The sequence below is a fragment of the Microcebus murinus genome, chromosome 8 (assembly GCF_040939455.1).
Source record: "Microcebus murinus isolate Inina chromosome 8, M.murinus_Inina_mat1.0, whole genome shotgun sequence".
Taxonomy (NCBI): domain Eukaryota; kingdom Metazoa; phylum Chordata; class Mammalia; order Primates; family Cheirogaleidae; genus Microcebus; species Microcebus murinus.
In genome coordinates, this window is record NC_134111.1 from 17066981 (window position 1) to 17091722 (window position 24742).

Here is a 24742-nt window from a genome sequence, read left to right on the forward strand (position 1 = left end):
AGTCCTTTTGGAATCTCACAGTCATGCCTGAGTTTGGTGACCTCCTGAATCAAAGAACTGCTGGCTGGCAATATTGAGTTGTAACGCAGGTGGCTGACCCAAGTAGTTTACTTTTCGTGGGGAGTAGGTGGCTCTGTAAAACCAACTGCACAATTATCAGTAATGTTCTAATTCTGGATGAGGACTGCCAAATGTCAATAGCTTTATCTTTTTGCTCGAAACCTTTGCAGATGTGGTCAAAGTCATGTAAGGGCTCATTCCAAAGAAATATAGACTATTTTTTGGTTTGAGACCCAGTACCAAACTGGAAAAATGAGCCAGCTTCTACTAAGAAGTTTTCTATTATCTGGGTGTGAGATAAATATTTAACTTGCAAAGTTTATTGCAAATTAAACTACTATCACAGGCAGGGGAAATACCCAAGTCTTTCTGTCTCTATCATCTGTGGGTTCCAAAAATGCACAAGCTAGATGGAATCTCTTAAATACATTTTCCAAAAGTCATGCAATAAAACCAACGCCAGGTGGACACATATTTTTGCCACCTCATCAAAGGGCATACCACAAAAGCCAGACCAGGACTCAGTGGCAAGGAAAAGTGACATAAACGTGCAAGTCTTCTTATTTTGCAGATTCTTCGATTTTCAGAGATGAATGGATCCCAGCTTGTTTCTGACCGAAGGCCATTTTTCAACTAGTTTCTCAGATCATTCACAAGAATTTAGAAGTGCAAACACTGTTAACATTTATGAGCTTGGCTTTGATTACCTAGAAATGTATCTAGACTGTATTCTATCATTCAATCTGAAATCTGAGTCATCTCGCAAGGAAAATGTAGAATCTTATGAAAAGGACACACTGCTTTTAAGAACTTGGATGTCTGATTTTAGATTTGCAAAGCAATGCCTGTTATAAAGGATCTATTTGTTTTGCAAAACAGACTGAGGAAAAATTCTGTTAGTTGTTGATTCATTTAAAATATGAATTTGAAAAAAGACCTAGACTCTAGTATTTAAAAAAAAACATTCAGTCACTTAGACCAAGAGTCCCCAGCCTTTTTGACACCAGGGACTGGTTTTATGGAAGACAATTTTCCACAGACCGGGGGCTGGGGGAGAGGTGGAGCTCAGGTGGTGATGCGAGCCATGGGGAGTGGCTTGCTGGCCCGCTGCTAACCTCCTGCTGGGAGGATGGGCTCCTAAGAGGCCACTGACCAGTGCTGGCCCAAGGCCCGGCCCAGGGGTTGGAGACCACAGACTTATACAGTCTACTTCACAACTTCCAAAACAATGAAGTTTTACTTTATATTCAACCCCCCTCTCAAGTTCACAGAATTGTCACTTTTGACAAAACTCTCTACCTTATAATTTACAGCTCAAACATGCTCACCACACCAGGGGCAATGCTCTGCTGACATTCCTCTTTCTGCAGCAGAATTTTGGAAAGCAGAGGACTTCTAAGGGACAAGAAACATGGAGGTCCGCAAACCAGACACAGCAAGAATGTATCTCAAATATCAAGATGTCAACTGGAATGGCCACATCCTAATGAGGCGACGGTGCCTGTAGCAAAACAGCACCCTTCAACTGATTAGAAAGTTAACTAGGTAGCTTTGGGCAAAATGGGAGGCCAAACATTAAACTAGGATTATAAACTGACTTAAAAAAAAAGTCTGTCTGGACACATTTAAAATGAATCTAAGCAAATAACCTGTTCTCAGAGGAATAGCAGTATAAATGATCTAATAGTGGATTTCCTCCGGATCATCTTTATAAGTCAGTTTCTTGGGACTGATAGATTTGTGACATAGATTTCTTTTCCTGTATGATCTCTCTCTTCCCTAGTAACCGGTATCTGCAATTCCATCGGTAGACATTTCCACCATTACCCCCTATTTACATGCCACACAGGGGAGGGGCTCTCTGCTTTATTAGTAGTTGTAACTCCATTTCTAGAGCTTTGCTGCAAACACTTTGATGGCTAGAACCTTTCCTTCTTCTCTGTTATTCCCTGCAGCATCTCATTCTGTGCTAGACACGTGATATCATAGATTCACTGGGGTCCAAGGAACTTGGCAGATCACTGGGCTCCATCCTCTGATCACTTAGACAAAAAGGTGAAGCTGAAGCTCAGAAGAGAATTGAAGCTTCTCAGGAGTGACTCAGCCAGTCAGTGACAGAGCAGAGACCTGGAGTAAGAAGCCCACAGACACAGAAGTTCACTCCCCGAGCATTTACTGAGCCCTGTGGTGTGCTGGGCACTGTACCATAAGCTGGGGTCATGGGAATGATGACTGTAGATATCTTGTCCTGCTGAGGCTTGCAATCTAAGTGAATCGGCCAGACTTGTAAGCCAACGATTACAGTGACTCTTACCTAAGTGTAATCATAGAATTGAGTCCTTAATTAGCCCTTGTTGAATTAATCATCTAAGGAAGCTTAGTAACTGAGTTCCAGAAATGATTTCTTTAGAAGGTTTCACCTAAAAAGAAGCACTGGAATTTAGATTCCACAGACAGATTTTTGACTGAGATTCCAACTACTTTACTAATAAAAAATTTATTTTGCATTTATAGAAAATGAATAGAGCTCATATATTTTAGTCATATACAAAGAATTAATGTTGTATTTATTCCTTTATTTACTCAATGTGTTAGTTAGGTGTGTATACAAAGAGTGTAGACAGAAATCTTGATTTGATTGGCCCTGCTGTTCAAATCTAACGGGTTAATACTAACAATGGCTAAGCCATTAACTTTTCTAAGGGATCAATTTGTACATCGCCATGGATGATGGTGAATCTCATTCAAGTGAGAAACCTTACTCTATTCAATTTTTCATGAATTCTCTCAGATAATTAGTTTCAAGAAATGGCACTTTATCATTTCCTAGTCCTCCTGGGAATATCCAAACCATGTGGTGACAAGGACCATAATCATGAAATTCAATAGGGAAATGGTATCAACACAAAATACTCAACGTGCAGTCTTTGCTTCATGGGAGCTTCCGGGTTCCCTGGATTTCTGAGTGTCCATTCACCTCACCTGCTCGTGATAACTTTCTGCGACTGCTGCTTTGGTGTCTAGCCTTGGGTTTTCCCAATACCTCAGAACTCCACGGTGGCTCTGTCTGGTCTGTTTGCACATATCTTCACCTGGTTTACATGTACCTTTACCCAGATGTACTGGACTTATCTGGGTCTAGAGAAGGGTAAGAAATGCCACGTGGGTTGTGATCTGCCGTGATGGTATCCTGTTACTAACTCTCATCCAAGCAGACACCATGGACCATGGGTTCTTTTTCACTCTGGACCCCCACATAAATCCCCACTGATTTCTGAGGGGCTGAGAGAGCAGAGAGGACATCGGATCCATTTATTGGAAGGCAGCCCCCATGGTGTGTGTGTGTGTGTGTGTTTGTGCATGCATGTGTGTGTTTGATTATTTTCTTCCCTCTCATTTTGCCAAAAAAAACCCCACTGCCTGTGCCTAAGGAGTCTTTCCAATCTCAAGACCCATTCAGCCTTCTACCCTCTTTGCTCTTTATGCCATATGTATACTTTATATTTGTAAAAGGTCAAGGTGGGGAAGGATTGCTGGGCTCTGCCCGGCACCACCCATGCCGTAGGGCTCTGTGCCTTCTATCCCTGGAGCTCCCCACAGGAGCACTCACCAGGGCTCTGAAGGAAGCACTACAGAAATTTCAAGAAAAAATACCAAGTCTTTAAAGCATAATATTTTTTCAAAATTTTAAGAGGAGCCTTGGGCATGGAGATGAGGTGCTCAATGAAAATTCGATAAATGAATGAATGAATGGTAAGCTTCTACGTGTGCCTGGGGAATGAGGAGGCTCCCTGTCGAGGTGGGATCCTGGCTGGCAAGTGGCCCCCCTTTTCCTTGCTCTACTAATGTTGGCAGGTGTCTGAAATGATCCCAGATCGAGTCAAGATGGCTGAGCCTGCCTCCTGGGCATCTGAAAGCAGATAGAAGCACTTTCAGCTCTTAGGGGTGAGCCAACTGTGGTTATTTGCTTATTGAAGGAAGAGTGTGTGTGGATCACTCAAGTCCTCACTGGAATAAAGCTTTACTTAGTGGCTATGGGGGCACATAAAAAGAAGAATGCCAGTCCCATCAGCAATAACCTTTTGTTTTTTTCTTATTATAGGGACACCTTCGAATGCCCCCTTATCCCAGGCACTGGGTGTACAACTGTGAACAAGTTAAGACCTCTCTTCCCCATTCTAGTTCTAAAATTATCACAGTTCTCATTGTTCCAGAGTGTGACTTTTAATTGTCTCAAATGATTGTTTTTTCGCTCTTTTGTCACCTGATCCTTATATAAGCCAGGAGGAAACAGAGGCCCAGAAAAGGTTAAAGAATTTGAGGAGAGCACAGGGCCAGTCAGTAGCACAGTTGGGTCCCATTTGAACACATTGACTGCCATGTGAGTTGCATTTAACTCAGGCCAGTTTTGAGTTCAGGGCTACATGAAGCATAACCCTGAAGTTGGGCCAGGCGCAGTGGCTCACACCTGTAATCCTAGCACTCTGGGAGGCTGAGGTGGGTGGGTTGCTCAAGGTCAGGAGTTCAAAACTAGCCTGAGCAAGAGTGAGACTCCTCGTCTCTACTAAAAAATAAAAAGGAATTAATTGGCCAACTAAAAATATATAGAAAAATTTAGTTGAGAATGGTGGCGCATGCTTGTAGCCCCAGCTACTCAGGAGGCTGAGGCAGTAGGATTGCTTGAGCCCAGGAGTTTGAGGTTGTTGTGAGCTAGGCTGACACCATAGCACTCTAGCCCCGGCAACAGAGTGAGACTCTTATCTCAAGAAAAAACAAAACAAAACCAAAAAACCTGCAGTTGGTCTGTGAAAAATGTTACTTGTTGATGTCTTATTGTTACAATTAATTGACAATTAAATTCAAAAACCATGAATTGTGTTGCATATAACTCACACACAGAAAGCAATACAAAATAACAAATTAGAAAGGATCATTTTGTTTTAATAAAACACTGTGGCCCCAGGGAAAACTTTTTTTTCCTAGTGTGGCAGTCAATGTGTTAAGACACTAAGAGCTACATGTAGTTTCTACTAGTCGGTTTCATTTTCCTTTGAAAAGAAGCCCTGCAGCAACGTGCTTATCAACAGGAACAGTGATCCTCAGCTGGATTCTCTCTGGGCAAAGGACTTTGAACACCAAGCGTGCTTTCACTAATCACTACCGTACTCAATTTTCCCATTTTCCATTGGGATCTGGTAACCACACAGGAAAAAGGATGAATTATCTTCCTGCTCCTATTACACTAAGACTCATTCTAGTTACTTCCTCATTTAAAACAAGTACTTCTGTTATTTTCAAACAATATTCAATTACCAAAGAAATGTAGATTTGATCCTTCATTGAATGTTGCAAATAGCACAGGGTATAGAAAAACCAAGAAACAGGTTTACAGTCAGACTTGGCTCTGGTTCTGAAACTCTTACTTAATGTGATTTGTAGCAAATTGTTCAACCTTTAGGAGCCTCAGTTTCTACATCTCTACAAGGGAAATCATCATAAAGGCTTCGTGGATTGTTGGAAGAGTTACTTGAATGTAAGCTCAAGGAAAATACATTACCTGCCTTGCTCCCCACAGCCCTCTGTGAAGAATAGAGCACAATAAATATTTGCTAAATAAAGAACTACAGAAAATGTGTGCAGTGGACATACACAAGCCCAGCACATTACCAATGGCCAATAATTTACATCTAAACTCATTTTGCTACTTTCTGCTTTCTCTTTCATTGACCCATGTGTGTGTGGAAATAAATGTTTAATGGATATAATTTCCAAGGAAGGAAGATCTTTTATAGTTGCACATCCTAGAAGTGCAGAAGGCTTACGAAGATGCCTGAGTTGCCCTGGATAACTATAGGTTGCCACTTGTACTTTATGATGGAGCACACTGTTGATCAGCCCCACTGGAGCTGTCAAGAGCAAGGGAAGGAGGGAAGATATTGCCCGGGAGGAACCAAGGCCTGGGAGCCCTGGTTGTGACTCTCCTCTTTTTCCCTTGCATGATAACTCTCTCTGAGCACAAGGACAGGCTCTCCAGGCCCCCCAGGGCTCCTGGGGAAAGCGCTTTAACCCAAAATGCCATCTGTGATCTGTTTTCCATTGCAGAGGAAAAAAAAAGATCTGATGTTGGAGGTTTAGCTCCATGGGAAACTACTACTGCAAATTGAATGTTTGAAAATTAAATCCAATTTTAAATGCATTAAAGGCTATTTAAAGCAATCTTCTGGCGAGTCCTTGGTTATGTGAGGAATCTTTCTGGGGGGAAGAGGAAAAGGCAATCCCTGATGTATGTTTTGTATAAATCTGGGTTCACACCAATAGGACTTTCTTAAATCGGTATGGGGGGCTCATTTGCAAGAGGGTGAGGGCCTGTAACCCCTCCTGGTAATTCTTCAGAGTAATTTTCTGCATTCGTCCCTCTGCTCAGAATTCTCCTAGGATCTCCCATCACAGTGCAGAGGAAGATTTCTGTGCACAGGGAGATCAGATTGCTATTTAAGTTAAAGGGCTGCTGGCAGGAGGAAGCTCTCTTTGAGAAGAGCCACTGTAAAATGGCCATTGAAGCTGTGGGACTGAACCCTACAGAAGATGGTATACTGGGAGTAACCAACCCATCCCCACAGGGAAGGGAAACCAGAAAGATCCTTTCAACTTTGAAATGTGCACAAGATACATGTGGGTGGTACAGGTGTTAGCAGCATGAGGTTTGCAGACCTTGGTGTTTACACATCCTATGACTTTAGACAAGTTATTTAATTTTTGAGCCTCAGTTTCTTCATCTGTAAAATGGAGATATGATAGCATCTTCCTGTAGAGCTGTGAAAATTAAATGAGCTAATATAAATTAAATATTTAAGTTCAGCATCCTACTGTAATGTTAGTTGCTATATTATTATTATCAATACCACTAATTTAGATGGGAATGAAAACCCATATGGAGTATTTTAAGGCCATCTGATTATTCAATTGCACTATCATCGTTTGATGCTAACTGATCACACCTTGAGTGGGGGGATGTGATCCATCCCCAAATTCAGTGTTCTATAGATGTCAGGGCTACTGAGTTCTGAACCAACTGTGGGGTCTTGGTTTCTGTCCCTCCATCAGATCACACCAGTTCCATGCCTCATTCTCTGAAGGTCCTTTCTCAGCCGAATGACAATTGGATCAACTGATTCCATTTATGTCTGGTCTTCCAGGTGACATAATACACCTGGAAGTTAAAGTTCAGTTTAGCACTGAAAAACTAACTTTAATTCTAGAATACCAGTGCCACTCAGTTCTCCTGTCTAAGGTAGCAACATACCAGGGCAAAAGATTAGGCCCTAATTAGAAGTGGGCTGTAAATATTATGTGAGGACCCTGGTGTTTCTGCCTGATTTAAGTTACACTGACTTCCAATCATGCATTTTATCTTTTGGCATGCATACATAGGTGCCCAATAAATGTTACCTCTGGTGATAATAAAACAAAAGCCAAACTTTCAAAAGCTGAAATATCCAAAAGACCATTGTCTGCATTCTTGGCAGCAGCCAGAGAGCCAGTTTTCCCAAGTCAGCAGCCTCCGAGGAGGCTGGCAAGGGGCCAATTCCCAGGGTTGGCGCATTCCTGGGGCCTGGCAAGAGGCCACTGGGACCCTGTTTCCTCTTTCCTTCTCTTTATGTAGTGGAAAAATATTCCTGTTTCGACCCCTCTGAGTCTCTTCCCCCGCCATCGAAGTAAAGGGAGGGTGTCAGATGGGAAATTTGCCCCAGGCCCCTCCCCAAACTCATCCCCCACTGCTCCGAGCTGGCACAGCTCAAAGCAATAGGAGGCATGGACAGACAAAGGAGGGTTCTTCAGCCCAGTCCTCCAGCCCGATTCTATCAGGAGCACAGGCCTGGGGCAAAAAGGCCCAGCAGGACCTTGCGCACAGCGAGTCATTGTATGTTTGCTTGGACGACTACAGGCACTTCTGAAAGCGCTTGGAATAAAATTACCTGTTATAAATAGACATTGGCTGGGTTTCAGGGGTGAGAGCAGTAGGCTAAAAGTTTCAGAAAAATATAATGCTCCATATAAGAAGGTCTGGCATACAGCTCATTCATAGGGGACTACTGAGCAATTGGACTAAGAAGAAAGGAATCCAAGGCTTGCTCAAATACGACCTACAGTAAACGCCTGGCTGGTAACATCATGGATATGCTATTCTGTTTTTAAAGATCATATATGTATATATGTAAACCATTTTTTAAAAGTCTTCTTTTAAATGCCTCCTTCCATATGCAGACAAAGAAAACTGCCATCTGGAGTGGCCACGCCAGCGGGCTCTGCGTGTTTTCAGATAGACTACACGCCAAGCCCTGTGCTGCGTGCTCTATTCATGTTGTGAGTTCTTTTCCCTCATTCACCCAACATCCCTCCGAGTAAGAGATGACCACCTCTCACCTCTCCTTACAGATGCGAACACAGAGGCTCAGAGAAGGTAGGCGACACGGCCAAGCTCACACAGGCAGTGTACGGCAGGTTGAGATTCAAATTCAGTTCAGGCTGATTCTCCACCAAACCATACTCCTTCCACGACAGGGCATCCATCTCTACTGTCCCCTTTAAAATGGGTGCTGTGCATGCAGTAAACTCTTCGTGCATCTTTCTTCTTGAGGTTGCATTTTTGGTAAGCTGAAGTTCAGCAGGTAGGAGCTGCACCGCCATCACAGCAATACTTTCCACCTGCTTGGGGTCCTACGGTCTCTGAAACAAATCCTTGCTCTTTATTTCACTTAACCCTCACGGCTACCCCACCACTGAGCACACAGAGATTCAGAGAAACTTGCTGAAGGCCACACATCTACTCTAGGGTTCAACTCGAGTTCCAACTTGAGGATTTAGAGTCCCACTGCAGTGACCACCCTCCATGGGCCCCTTTCCACCTGGGGGCACCAGCAGGGGACCGGAGTGAGGCGGGAGCATCTGTGTCCTGATCCATTCATTGCTGGGCAACACTGTCCCTCTCCCTGAGGTGGCCTTCCTGCCAGGTGGCTCATTCCTTCCAGCACATGGTTCTGTAACCACTTTCTAGCCTGGTGGCCACGGTGCCCCACAGCTCCTAGGCGCAGGGCTGCACTGCTACCTGGCTGAGTCCCCTACAGCCTGCCACCCGTTTATAAAGAGGCTCATTATTCAACTCTCCTCCATTACCTTGAGTGTGCCATGTGTCTCCTTCCAGGACCTGCACATCATAAACAAGGAAATAATATTACTCATCCACATTTCCTTGCAGACAAACTAGGGAAAGTTATTCAGATCCCCCTAGAGGATGAGAAATGCTAACTACTTTGGAGCAGGCTCTCTCTTTCCCTCTCTCCCTTCTAGCTACACCTTACCAAATGGGAATTAGGTCAGATATTTGGCCTCAGGGACCTACCAACCTTGGCCCAGGAGATCTTTAAATAGCTACTCACTACCCCCAGGAGATCTCCAAATAGCAACCTTCCATGCCCGGCAGTCTAGCTGAGATTCCACTTTAGGAGGAAGGAAGACAGCATTGTCCAGTCTATGTAGTTGGTGCCTTCAAAGCGTCCGCGCTCAGCGTCATGCCCACCTGCGCTGAGTCACCGCCGGCCCTCACCGCCACGTCACCTGCAAAGACGGCAGGCCTCTGATGACAGCTCCTCCTTGCACACAGGAGGGCAGCCCTCAGCCTACTTATCTTCCGGCTCCGACAGACGGATCCCAGAATTTACCAGACCAGATGATTTTATTTCCCTCACATCCATGCGCACGAGAGCAGTCAACGAATTAATTGTATTAGGAAACCTACCAAGCTGAAGATGACTGCTTAAAACTAAGAACCAAAAAGGTGCTGAAAGACAGAAGGCAAGCAAACCTCAGAGGCGTCTTCGGAAATGGACAATTATAATCCATTAAGCCTCGTTAAGGAACTGAAATTTATGAGGAGGAAACATCTGGAAGTGCCTGGAATGTAAAGGAACCGGGAGGAACGACTGCTTGGGCTCACGGAGAGCAGCCCGGACAAATGGGATTCCGTGTTAGGACAGAATTGCGAAATCGGTACATGAAAGGGACAGAAGGGAGGCGGCACATCTGGTGTTAAGCGAAGCGTTTGAGTACAATGGCTCCTGGATCTGCTCTTGAAATATTAATTGAAATTGGGCCAGAGAGGAGAGCTGAGCATAAACTGGCAGAAAGATCATAAATACCGGCTAAACGGAGCCCGGGCAGTGGAACATGGCAATGGAACGTGAAGTAATGAGAAATGCTGCCCCATTCATGGCCGTGAACCCTGTGGATGTTTAATAAATATTAATTGATAATAATGAACTATAGTACTTGGTGGTAAATTAGTGTAAGGCAGTTAGGCTGCTGAAATACAGCTAAGGGAAATGTAGTTGGTACAACATACACTGATAAATGAAGGAGAAGAAGGGAAATGAAAATGATTTAGCTGTGCAATGCATTTTGCTCTGCCCCAGGAAGCAGGGGTAAGAGAATGTTAATAGAAGAGTGGGCAGGTGTGCCTGGAGGGGACAAGAGGAAAGTTAGGGTGATAATTCACCATCACAGTAGCACTTGCTTAGGGTCTTGGCAATTTCTTAAACATAAGCCAGGGACCATGGAGTCGTACCCCATTCTTTTAAGACACTATGGTTTTCTCAGTAAATTTCTGCTGTAAAGGCTCAGGGACACCAAAGATTAAATTTGGACCAATTTCCTAGAGGGAGACAGGAAAGCCCTCCTCCTAGGGGAAGCCCTCCCTGATCAATGCAGCCAGAACAACAATTTCCTCTTTCCAAACCCCATTGGCCTGTTGTTTGCACCACTGTCCACCTCCTGGTATCACTATGAGTTGTGTATACGTGACAAGATTTTTTAGAGCTTTGTAAAGCAGCAATCATGCTTTGCATTTCTTAGCGCTCATTTCACAGTGCTTCGAACCCAGTAGGTGTTCAGTTCCTTTGCTGTCTAATGAGAGACTTGAGAAAGGAAAACGGACACGTATCAGAGAGAACACCCAGATGCCTATTAGATCGGAGGACCGGCTTCTAAGGAGATCGATGAAAGCGCTACCTCTTGTTATGGACAAAGCACTAGAGAGTCTGCCACCGAAACGATCCTAGGCTGCTAGAGGATGTTGCAGAAAACTCAGTTGCCATGGAAACTTGTATGATCTGATGATTCCCTTTGTTGAAAGATAGTGAGACACCAGGAGAATGACAAGCAGATCTTGGAGCCCTAAGAAAACACAAAACATGCCAAGCAAACGTCTCTGCTCATTTGTACTTATTTCTGCCATGGAAGCACTATCATTTCATCATCTGTCAATAACACAGCATTGGCAAAGGGCTTCTAAAATGTGTCCAGTTCCTGTTGTAATTTAGTGATGTCGGAGACCCCAAGGACGCACAGAACCACGTCTGATGCTGGCAGGCGACACGCACAGCAGCAGCTGAACACAGGTGACGGAGGCAGGTGTTGCTCCATGACCCCAGCAAGGGAAGCCACCCATGGGCAGGTGCATGGGCAGCACTAATGCAGGTGAAGCTACCTAACCATTCTCAGGTAACAGATGCTTTTGAGAATCTGATTATACCTGTACACTCCCCAGAAAAAATGTCCAAATGCACATACCATAAAATCTGATATAAGATATTTCAGAGAATTCAAAACCTTGGAAGCTTTTTCATTAATTTCCCCTATCAGTCACCTGGGGATTCAAGAGGGTCCAGGACATCATGTTAAGACTCTCTGATATAAGACAAAAAAAAAAGAAAAAGAAAAACCTTAGGCATACAATAGAATCATCCTTGGGCAAAACTGAAAAGCAGGGTGTGTCTCTCTCCAATCGTCCCAAGCAGCGCTCAGAGCCTTCTCCACGTGGGTCCCCTGTGCCCCATACGCAGAACCCCCTGCTAACGTGGACTTGCTCACGCTCAGCTGCTCATTCACCCGTTCACCCATTTCACCAAGCGTTTGTGACGTAAAGAAACAAATGTGAATACGACGTGGCGAATGTCCTCAAAGAGCTCATGGTTTAGAGTAGTCAGGGGTGATTTTTCTCCCCAGGGGACATTTGGCTGTCACAGCCGGGGTAAGGGGTTGCTACTGGCGCCCCACAGGTAGAGGCCGGCTATCCTGCCAAACATCCTACACGGCACAGGACAGCCCCACCACACAGGATGATCGGATGCAACGTGTCAGCAGTCTGGAGGCTGAGAAACTCTGCTCTGGAGGAGACAGGCCTGTGACAACATGGTACGTGTCATGAGTGGGCATGATGGCAGCTCGGGAAAGGGCATTCTCACAGGAACTCTGGAAGATGTGGCTACGGTGGCAGCCTGCCCCGTTTTCAATGAGGAGAGGAAGGAGAGAAGGAGGGTACAGGAGTCATTCACAGCGAGCAACGACCACAGCGAAGGCAGATCCTCCTTCAGGTACATCAGAGGGGGCAGGGCCAACTGCAAGTGGTGGGCAGACAAATGGCATTTCCTTGGGAATCTGCTCATGGGAAACATGGACGGCTCTCTGCCCACCTCCATCAGTCAGCCGCCAGCCAAGGAACACGCGGCCATGTGGTAGGATCATCACTCAGGCGTAGCCCTACGGCTCGCGTGGCGACAGCTCTATGTGGCATGTGCCCGGTCACGTACCAGCGCCTCCCTGCCCCACTCCCGTTCTAGTCGATACTCCACCGTGTGTGTGCACACGCCATCGTCAGTTCTCATGTGGACAAAAACATAAAAGTACATATATGTGTGTGTGGCCGTATGTATATACACGCTATTGTCAATTTCAATCTCTTACTAAAGTTGATTCTAAGACCTGGATAATCAGAAAAAACACATGTGGTCTAGCCCTGTCGAGGCAGCTGGGGCTCTTTATGGTTGGGCCCCACCTGGGGGATGGGGGGAGGGGCTCCCAGCCACTGTCAGAAGAGGGTTTTCTGCTTCAGAGCGGCTGGCTGTGCAGAGCGGTGGCATCTGGAGGTGGCCAGACCTGAGTCTACCACTCACCAGTGCCATAGCCTTGAGGAAGTTGATCAACTCGTTAAGCTTCAGATTTCTCATTTGCAAAATAGGGATAATCAGAGTGCCTACCTTGAAGGGTTGTTGTTAAATATTAAATGACAGTTTCCACATAAAGCATTGAGCAGTGTGCCTGGCCCATATTAAGCCTCAGTGAACTTCAGCTACTATTACTAAGGGAAAGATGCTATCCTGGTCTAGACTCATTGCATGATTCACTGACTGAACATGCTGAGCTGTCTGCTAAAGTGGCTTTGATGTCAGACTCTGTCGTCCCCCACTGCTGGCACAGTCTGTGCCCATTGCTTGGCCCCGTTCTGCTCCATCCTCCATTCGGATCCTGTCCTCAGCACCAGCATTGCTGCAAATCTCCAACCTCCCTCCAGCTCCGTTCTTGCTGGGTTCTGATCTCTTCCCACTCTTCTGGGACCCCTTCTGGACTCCTAGCAACTAGCTCTTGTGGCTGGTGCCTGCCTGGCCAAGCCTCTCTTGTCTTCTCCCAGCCTATCTGCTCCCAAACCCATCCACGGGCGCCCAGAGGGCTGCGTCGCTGCAGGGAAGGTGGGCAGGGCATCTCCTGCATTTTCTGGACCTGCCATGAGGGGCTGAGCTAGGCTGGTGGGCAGATTCCCTGGGAAAGTATTTGCTAAGGTTCTGACACTTCTCTAACTCCACCAGTGCCCACTCTCAAGGCGCCACACCGAGGATTCAGCGTGACGCTTGGGAAAGGTTGCTAACCCAAGCCAAAGCTGGTCTCTTCTCTACTAGTTGCTTTTTCCTAAAAATGGCCTTGGCTGGATCTTCAGACATCACCCCACCTTCCGACACCTGGCTATCGGCCACGGTCTCTGTTCTTCCCAGTGCATCTAGGAGATGGCTGAGACAATGGCTCACTTTCCGGAAATGAAGCAGTCAGGGGAATAAAAAGCTGCCTCTCATTCTTTCACCCTCGCTGACTCAATGTTCCTTTGGGGAATCGCAGAGCAATCTTGCTATCAGAGAACAGAGGTCAGGTTCCCAGAGGACAACTTGACACCCCCCCCCCGGGTGGCAGAGGCACTGAGCGAAGAACAGTACTTCTCAGACTCATCCATCCCAGACGCGGCCAATGGGGACAGGGATTCGAGACTCCGGGAACCTTCTACAGGAACCCGGTGTCGTGTGCTCTGAGCAGCATCCTCGCGGTGAGCGGAGGCCTAATAAGGGCACGTAAAAGTCAAGAATGCTCCAGCTGTGCCTGACGCACTAGAGAATGAAGTTTTGTTTTGTTTTGTTTTGTTTTTTCTCCTTAGAATTCTCACCCACTGGCTGCACTGACCTACACTAACAATCCCTCTATTTTGAATTTAGAAAAATTCTCAGTGAGTTTGGACGTACAGTATGTCAGTATTTTCTAAATAGTCACAAAATATTTTTCTCTTTCCCTATTTCTCACCACTGGGGTATACGCACCTTCGCACAACAGCGTAAACCTGCTCCTCGGCCCGCCTGGGCATGTCGCGTAGGCTCAGCAGAAACGCAAGTCACCACCGGGGCAGGCAGACCTGCACGGCCGGATTTCCCATTTCCCTCACGGGTGCAGACAACCTTTAGGATGCAGCCTGCTGCCTGTCTTTGTAAATAAAGTTTTATTGGGCCACAGCCTCGCCTGTTTGTTCACGTGTCCTCTGTGGCTGCCGCCCTTCCCCAGCAGCGGAGTTGGGTGATGGCAGCTGCTCACGCGGTCTGCAGAGCCTGCCATATTCACTCTCTGGACCTCGGCAGGCAGAGGTGTGCTGCCCCCGCCTCAGAATTGCTTCCAGTCACCACCCGGGGGAAATAATTGAACATGAAACAGCAGAGATTTAAATGTGATATGAGGAAGAAGTTTTCCTGGGAGAGAAAAAAATCAGTGAGTTGTCACCCGAGGGTGCAGTGCAGGATCTCTGGGTTGCCTCTTTCTTCTCTGCTGCCTCATCCTTCATTCCCAGATGCCCCCATCGCTTCAAAGCAAGGTCACACTCCAGCTCCCCCTGGGACCTCCTCACGCCGCCTTGGGGGAACTCAGCTCCTGCCACTGTCATTGTGACACTGTTCACCTCCATGTCATGTATGTTCCGTGCCTGCTTGGTCAGCTTTCCCAGGCAAACTAGAAACACTTGGGGGAGTGTCTCTATCAGCTGGGGGACCCTGCAGGAAAGAGAAGGCACACTCCACTAGAATTATCTGAGGAGAGCTGGGTGCCGGAACTGTTTACTACTCTGTGGGCAAGCTAAGGCCAACCAACAAGAGATGGGCTAGCAACATCCGAGAGCCATTACTACAAAGAAGGCTGGAGGGGCATGGAGAGAAGGTGCCAGAAGATGAAGAGATTGGCGGTTCTAACTATAGCTAGAGTTTTAGGAGGGAGCTGTCCGAAAAATAAAGCTGCAACCTTAGGCAGAGGAGCCCAGGCAGGGAGACAGCAGGAGAACAAAGATCTGGACCTCTGAGATCCTGTTAGTTCCTCCCATTGGCCAAACACAGCCAGATGTCGGGGGGGGGGGGGGGGGGAGGCAAGGTCCATGTGGTACAGCCTCTAGGGGCACAAGGTCAGGTAGACAAAGACAAAAGGGGATCTGGAGGAGAAAATGAAAATCATCCAGCACAGGTTGTCAGTTATGCTTGTTGACTAGCTTAGTGTTGATGCATGTGGCCGAGGGCCTGATTACTATAATGACTGGGATGGAAATCGCCAAGAGGCTGAAAAATGAACTGAAGGACCCGTGTAGGTCCATTTCTGTCCCCACAAGCCTATCACAGTTGCACTGCTGTCAGAGCTGGTATGGCCAATGTTTGTTTTCCTTTGGTGAGGAAGGAAGGAAAGAGGGTACCAAGGAAAAATTTGTAACAGAAACCGCCACTCTCATCTGTGCTTAAAAGCTAAAAGTATTCCACCCCAAATTAAAAGAGAATGCTTGCCATTGCAATGGGAGCTGGTAAAAAAGATAATTCACTTGCCGGCATGCTCATCAGCTAAATGCTGTCACAGCTACAAGTGTCAAACGGCTATACGTGCAGCCTGGGAATGAGTCTTGCAAATGGAAAAGCACAGCGGGAAATGATGACTTTTTCTGATCAAAAAGCATCCTGGAGAGGGCTGAATGGTTTTGGGTTAAGAAGAGGCCTCGATTTCTGGAGTGATTTCTATTGTTATCGGAGAGAAGGCTGTACTTGCCGCGGGTACATGGCTACCCGGCACATTCCCACGGGTGGAGACAAACTGCAGTCACTTGTCTTTCTCGCCGGGTCTTCACTCCCCACATCAAAACAGATTCTTCCTTTCAGTTTCACTTACCTGTCACTTCCTCCTTAAAAGGGGTGATTTATAAAGTAAAAAATCATCAACATCAAAGAACACTTCAGTGTGTTACGAGGGCACACTGCGCGTGTGCGCACACACGCACACGCAAACTCTCCCCCCACCATGTCCTAAAAGCAAAATTGCGACTAAGGACCACAAGCTTATTTCCCCCAACTGGAGCTTTTCTCACTATTTGGACTGTGAGTGTCTTTATTCTATGGTTCTTCCAGCTTAAAAATTTAAAAGCCGTTGCAAGGGAGCTATAATTTCTGCTCAACACTTCAATGATTTGATTATATAAAATAAAAAGTGTAATGAAGTTAATAGTACCTTATTCTTGCAGTACATTATGGGGAATTTTCTCCTGCAAAATCTGAACGTGGAAATTACCTCTGGGCCCCCTAACTCTCAAAAATATGGGTCCTGATGATTACTGAAATGGAATTTCAAGACTTAAGAACTTAATATGTTTCTCTTTCCTCTATTCAGTTTCCCAAAAGGCCTTCCTCACTTCCTGGGATAGTACGTAATGAAAGATAAAGAACTGGAGTGACACATAAAAGACCAGTGTGCTCCTCTTGGTGTAATCCTAGTTGTGTGGCCTCAGGTGGAGCAGGTAACCTCTCCAGCTAACTATATTTAACTATTCTATTTTGCAGCATCTATAACCATCCCTACCTGCTTATTACCTAGTTATTTGTGTGGTTTCCACACAGAACCAAGGAGGAGTGTGATGTCTTGGGTTCAAATCCCTTATAGGTCACCACCTTTGATCTTATCCCCAGTCTAGCTCTCTTCCTGACAGTTGAGATGTGTTCCAGGTGGTTTCAACAGATCTCACTCCCAAAGAACCAAAGTCAAAAAGAATGCTCTTGTTGTCATTGTCCTAGCAGCAGCAACAGACTGGAAGAAGAGAGTGTATTAGTAATACTAAAATCGAAGGAAAAATTGTAGTCACTTGGCCCGAGTGCTGTAATGTTTAATAGCACTTAAGCACCCCCATAAAGGTAGTAGTAAGCAAGGGCAGGCTTGTTCAGAATGTCCCCAACCTGGGCATACAGATGTAACACTCAATCTGTCTCCAGGAAACAAGGAGGATATTTCAGTAGTGTAAAAACTTCTCCTAAACATGACAGAGGGAGATTTAGCAGGATTAATTTTCCCAGGTGGTGCCAAGCAACAAGTTCTCATTTTCTCTTGTTTTTCTACGCCAGCAAGTCAAGAAATAGATTTGCAGCCTGTGACAAGTCTCAGGGTACAGCCATATGCCAAGAGGAACACAGGCTCGGTTTGGGGTTTTCAGCTAGCAGCAGTAATGTGATGGGATTTTACTTATGCCCGTATTCAAGCTGTCTCCAGGCAACATTGAGATGTGGGCAAAGGTTTCACTGACACTGGTTTCTCCTCTGACTTGCAGGTGCCCAATATCCTCATGGTAACCAGCTTCCCGCACCCCTCCTCTGTCCCGCCCCAGCCCTGCCTTCCCCAGGCCCTGTGCTCATCATCTTCCTGCTTGTCAGTCTCTCAGCAAAATGCTGCTCATCTGGTTGACATGTGGGAACGATTCAAGGCTTCTTATTAATGAGTGCTACTATGAATTATTGAAAGACAATAGCTTAGTATGCTTGCCTTTATAGGATATTTGCATATTACTTGAGACCTAAGGCAGAAAGCTGTGGGTTTGGAGACCAACCCATCAGGATGATATTTCTGGGTTAAGAGAGTCTTTCTTGAGCTGCTCACATCATATCATATGGCCGTCTCGTCCCTTGCTTAGGCCTAAGGCAGACCCTACTGGCATGTTGATATGTAGGAAGTGTTTTTATTCCTGCCGAAGAGAGGCTGAGAAATTATCTCTTTATCCCAAGTTTCCCCAGAAGTTGAAAACGGAATATGCATATAAACACACACACATACATACGCTATTTTCGCCACATTCTATCTGGAGACAGCAAGACCTAGAAAATGAGATGGGGTTACATCCACAGGGAGGAGAACTGAAAATACTACCAGTCCTTAGCCTCTGAAGGTATGCTGGTCAGTGCACAGCCCACATAGGTGCTAAAGTGGACTCTGAACATCAAGAGAAGAACCCAAAATAAACGCATACTGCAATCTTTTCTCAATTTCCAGAAACTCACATCCATGAACGTTGTGTGGGATGGAGCCTTGGACTATGGGCTAAATAGCTAATCTGCACATGACAGGACATGACCCACAGCTGCAGAGTGCGAAAGGTGCAATTGATAAATCAAACCAACAAACATTTCATTGAATCCCTGCTCTGTACCAGACCCGAGGCCAGGAGCTGGGAGTATACAAGGGAATAAAGCACATCCCTGTAAAACATGCCAAAGAAGGAGCCAAGTTAATTTCTGTTTCAATCGGTGAGCAAAGAGAAAGGAGTGACTTGCTTGATTTTATCCCTTGCCCTATTTGCGTGCACTATCGAACAGAAGAGGTGATCCATACATGTTAGCCCAGGTACTGTCAAAAAGTGGCCAACCTTCGGAAATTGGTGACTTAGTCCATTTTTCGTTGGACTAACCAGATTCTCATACCTGAAAGCAAACCTGACCACATTATTAAGAATGATGTTCATTGGCGTTAAAACTTTGAGAAAGAAAGTTTATGGACAATTGAACTGATTTACATACCTAAGAAGATCTCAGACACATTCTTGGCTCTTTGATATTTGAAGCTGTATTGAATTCTTGTTCAACTTACCCCCAAAGTTAAGCTAAATGGGTGATGGAACAACTATATGTAGGCTTGGCATTTGGCATCGGCCGTACAGTAGTGTTTTTGTATAGGCTAAAGTCTACTTCAGCTGGAATTAATCTAATTATATATAATGTTGACAGATTATGACATTTGCCTATTAAGACACTATACAAACATTCCAATAATTTGCTGGCTTTTGAGTTTATAAAAACTAAATGAAACAAAATCCCAGGGGATATTGCTAATGGGGTAACTGGAACAGAGGTTTCAAAAGCACAGAGTTCAGGAAATAACAGTCAAAGAATAATGTAGTTTAAGCCAAAACATATAGAGTGGTAAATGAATATTTAGTACTTACCACAAGACTGCTGTCTAGAGACAGCCTTTTTCCAAAGTCCCTTTTCTCAAGTTGTCTCTTTCCCTCCATGGGTGAAGTTATTTATTTTCCTTTGTGATTTATAAGAATCCCCCGTCTGTTTCCAGGGTCACTGCAAAAAGTGAACATGTGTTTTACTATCCAAGTGCACAGTGTTTAGACCTTTGTTTTTAACTTTCTAACCAGAAACAAGTGTGGAAGCCAAAATATACCCAGACTCAAATATTAAGTGTAGAACTGGGCTTTCTCAACTCAAAAGAACTCTCTAGGTTACAAATGTCAGAGTCGTCTTTATGGTGGCCCCTGTGTTTTTATAGATTTTGCTAATGGAGCTGGGGAATGGGTTTGCAGGTTGAATCAGCAGACTGTGGAAAAAAGCAAACAGTCCGTTTCATGCCACACTTGCTCCACACCCATCCTCTATCAGCCAAAATCATTCTGTTACTGTGCACATAGATGCTGTCTGCAAATTCCATGAGATCAAACCGACAAAGCCATGCTCTATAACCAACAGTTATTGAGCTTAAGACCCAATGAGAGGAAACCGAAACATGAACATTATTGTCAATATTTAACTTAAAAATATTTAATTTAAAAATATTTGAGGAACACTGTAAGATACATTCCTTTTGGGACAGATTGATTCAGAATGAATGGTGGATGATGTCATTATTGTCAAGGAGTATTATTAATGGAACAGCCACTGCCTTTTATCACCAGATAAAGTTCATCCCTGCACGTCACTGAAATTGCTTGTTCTAGAATCATTAAGTATTCTGGTTAACAAGGACTCTTCATATATATTAAGTTTTAGCTTCTAATATTTACCAAGATCTAAAAGGTTTGACATAAAAGAAATGAGTTTCGACCCAGGCTTTTTTACCCATTAGCCAAGTGACCTCGGACAGGTCATGTAGCCCCTCTGAAACTCATTTTTCTAAACGGCAAAGACAACAATGGCAATCAAATGATGACTTAAAGGCAATAAATTAAATGATTTAAAGGCAAGAAATTAAAAGTTACATGCAAGTTATAATTACCCACAGATTACATTTAGAAACAGTTAACCTGAAATATTAGTCAGTATGATTTGATATGTCCCTGTGATTCAGAAGGCAATTTGAGGTACAGAAATTTCTCATAATCCTTATAAATAAACATAGCCATTGTACTGCTGATACAGACGAGCAGAAATTAATAAAATGCTATACTAATCAGTTTTTTTTAATCGAAAAGACATGGCTCCAAGTCTGACACGGATCAGACTGGACCCTACACCCCACAGTGTGTGGGGTGCTCTCTCGGTTTCCTCCACGCAGAGGGTTGAGACAGCTGTGCTGAGACAGGGTGTGCCCAAAGTACAGTCAGTCATGGGACACTGACGGACTCGTTTTCTAGTTTAGGCTCCGTCCTCCATCTTACTCATTCCATCTCTCACTCTTGAGAACCCTAATTTTAATACATCACTGGTCCACTCAGACCAGAGGACCAATCAGAATTCAGGATAAAATATAAACATTTTGGCATCATTTTCAAGGTCTACTTCCTGCCAATGGGTCTTTTACAATCCCCAAACACGCTAAGCACGTTCCTGACACCATGCTTTTGATGCATCTCTTACCTCCATCTGCTTTATTCCCCCCTTGCTCCAGCGCCTGGCCCAGGTCCATCTCCTGCACAAGACCTTCCTAGACCACTCCATTTGCTAGCGCTTCCCTTTCTCTCCCATTTCATAGAAGTCCTACGGAGTTGCTTTATTAATCACTTTAGTCAATTAAGATAGTTCTTTAAATATAGTAAATTCTTAATGTGTGTTTGTAGGCAGGGCCTAGTAGTCAAAAAACAATTCTAGGCAGTATTTTTCAGAAAAAAAGCTAGTTCTGTACTATTACTATAGGCAAAACTTTAAACCAACTGAAATTTGTCTGGGGGGCTGCCTTTCCTACCTTGAGCAGTTCCTGCACGCTTTGCAGCCCCCACCACTCCATCTCAGCAACTATATGCTTGTGGCTCAGAACACCCTTTGGAGCGATGAAATGGCTAGAGAGACTACTCAGGCCTTTGCATTTTCTCCCCATTAAAAACATGCCCTCCAAAGTCTTAATCCCAAAGGGCACAGGGCTTTGATGGATCATAATAGATGATTCTTTGGCCTTCAGCACATATGCATTGAGTGCCTACTATGTGGAACACCCAGTCCTTACATGTAGGTGACATAGCTATGTACAAGAAAAACCAGGTTCCTGTCTTCATGGAACTTAGAGTCTAGTAGGATATATAGAAAATAAATAAGCAAACCACAAACAAATAACTCCAAACTGTGGTAGGTACCTGTATGCAGGAAAGAACCACAAGAAGATGGTGTAACAGAGCATCCAGCACAGGGACAGGGAAACTTTTTGGATGGAATGGTTAGGGTAGGAGCCAGCCAAGTAAAAAGATGGGTAAAAGATCATTCCAGGTAGAGAGATCAGCCTTACAGCTGGGAAGGAGCTTGAAAAGAGCTTTGTTAAGAGAGTACCAGTGTCTTAGGAACAAAACAAGCCAGGAAGAGGATGCGTGAGAAAAGTGCTGAGTTGTAGGTGACAACTACAGGGTCTTGCAGGCCAAGGTAACTCGTTCAGCTCTTATTTGAAACACAGAGGTTAATCTTAGGGTTTAAATCCCCATTTTACTCCTTACTAGTAGAAAACATCAAACAAGTTATTTAACCTATTTAAGCTTCATTCCGTTTGTTTGTCTATAAAATGGCATTAATAAGATTGTATTCATAGTAGGCTTGTTGTGATAATTAGTGAGACAATCCATATAAAGAGTTTTGGCATGGGTTGTCATATAGTAGGTAAAATTTAAATATGAGATATATTGATTATCCCTTCTGGTGAATATAATTAAACTTATTAAAAGCAACTCTAGCTACTGGATTTTATGCTCTATCATAGGTTGTTGAGGCTGTCACTTTGGTAAATGGGATGCTTTTGACAGTTCTCAAATAGCTTAGTCTGCCTATGTGGAAAGCTGATTCAATGGCTTGATTTAGTCACTTTCTTTTAGTACTTTAAAGTGCCAATAATACAGGAAGAGATGATATTTAAATTATTTAGCAATGACATGGCACAGGTATTGGCCAATTCTAAAGGTTCAGTCCAATCAGGACTGACAATAGCAACGAACAGTGCAACTATAGCAGTGCATCCTGGCCAATTTCCAGCCAAAGTGCATTCACTGCCTCCACTTCAAGAATGTGAAAATGTGTGAGTTAAACCATAAAATAATCATGGAAAGGATCAGAATAAAGTTATCCAAATGGATCAAAGCAAGGCCACCTAAAAGAAACAAAATGGCAACCAGGATGTGGCAATATGAAAAGAGAAGTGGACAACAAAGGAAAAGTCAGGACAGCTGATACTCACACTCTATTTCTGGCACTGCTGGGAAGAGAGAGTGCCCATATATATCCAGCAGAGGCTGAAGGTCTACAGGGGAAATGTGTATCAGATCCCAAACACATCTGTCATTACATGGGGCCATTTGTACCATCCGACTAACTCAACTTGCTCAGAGACCACTGTTGTCAACCAACTGTCCAATTTTATTTGATTGCTATGTAGTTTTACTCATAGAAGAAGAATGTGCTTACCAGAAAATATAAGTAGGCAACCTTTTAGAAAATAACCTTTTTAGTACAAATTTGTAATTTGGCATTTGACTCTATGTTAATTATTCATGTATTTGGTTAGTGTTTAGTCAACTTGGGCTGCCATAACAGCATAGCACAGACTGGGTGGATTACACAACAGAAATTTATTTTCTAACAGGTCTGGAGACAGGAAGCCCAAGGTCAAGGTGCCAGCAGAGTTGCTTTCTGGTGAGACCTCTGTCTTTGGCTTGCAGATGGCCACCTTGTGGCTGTGCTCTCACAAGGTGCTTTCTCTGCACATACCTGCTGCCTCTCCCTCTTCTCATAAGGACACCGGTCCTATCATATAGTGCCCCACTCTTATGGTCTAACCTAACCTTAATTACCTCCTAAAGTGCCCTCTCTCTGAATATAGTCACATTGGGGGTTAGGGCTTCAACATTTGAATTTTGGGGGTACACAATTCAGCCCATAACAGTTAGTTTCAGTCAGATTTCAAAGCCTGACCACATCTGAGTGTTCTATTAATCAAATTCCTGGATCTAAAAAACTGAGGGAAAACCCTGAATCGCAGTGGCTGCTCCCCGACCCCACCCCTCTCTACTTGTTGACTGTTGGATCTTTCTGCCTCTCCCCACCTCACCTCACCCTACTGTACTCTCCTCTGCATTGAGGGTGTACAGGTGCAACCTACTTCACCAAGATTCTTGGTCAGCGGGTTAATGTTGAATTCTGCCAATGGGAAGCAGAGAGAGGATATGAGAAGGCAAGAGGAAGGGGGAAGCCATTCTGCTTCCAGCTCCGGCAGAGTGGCATCAACAGCAGATGACTGCAGGCTCCAGAAATTTCTGATTCCTCAAGTAGCTCAGCTAAGAAAGGGCAGTAACAATGCCCCAATCTCTGAGTACCATGACCATGTACCTTTTGCTCCTATGGCCCTTGCAATAGCTTCATAAAAAATTCCTTGCATTAAATCACAAAGGTGCTGGGTATGTGAGAGAGAGAGAGAGAGAGAGACAGAGAGAGAGAGAGAGAGAGAGAGAGAGAGAGAGAGAGAGAGAGAGAGAGTCTGGCCCAGACCCTCATTAACCGCTCCATAGTTATCGACTATTATCCAAAGAACCATGCTTTGGCTGGAAGAACCCTTTCCAAGAGTGGGAACTCAGAAGGCATGGGAATTTGCATTTTTAAGTTCTCCAGGTTATATAACATTGTGTTTACATGCGCAGCAAACTTTGTGAATCAGCCTGAGTGATAGCAAACTCTCTGCTTCAAGTATCTCCAGAGTAGCTTCCTTTTTCCAGGCTTGACAGTGTTTGATGCACACCCCATGGAGAAGCCTTTGGACAGGGAGCAAGCCTTCCTTGGGAAACACCTGGATGTCTTCTTGTGAGCCTTCTGAATTGACAACCTGGGATTATTATCTAATAAACACTAAGCCTCTGTAGGGCAGAGACAGTGTTTTATGTTCTAAGTTCTCATAGGTAATATTGATATAATGCTTAATGCATAGCGACATGATGAACATTTGTTGTTTGCATGAATACATGAATGAATGAATGAATGTTGAAAACTGTCTTTGTGAACATATAAAGAGCAGG

The 24742-nt window shown here is 44.5% G+C and overlaps 1 protein-coding gene across 1 annotated transcript in view; it reads right to left on the reverse strand.

Moving 5' to 3' along the window:
* The window catches only part of NCKAP5 (NCK associated protein 5), a 919491-nt gene that overhangs the window by 772197 nt on the left and 122552 nt on the right, over positions 1-24742 (reverse strand). Inside the window, exon 2 of the mRNA XM_012740059.2 lies at positions 19484-19613. Coding sequence (XP_012595513.2) covers positions 19484-19552 — 69 coding nt within the window. The 5' untranslated portion in view covers positions 19553-19613. The remainder of the gene's footprint in view (positions 1-19483; positions 19614-24742) is intronic.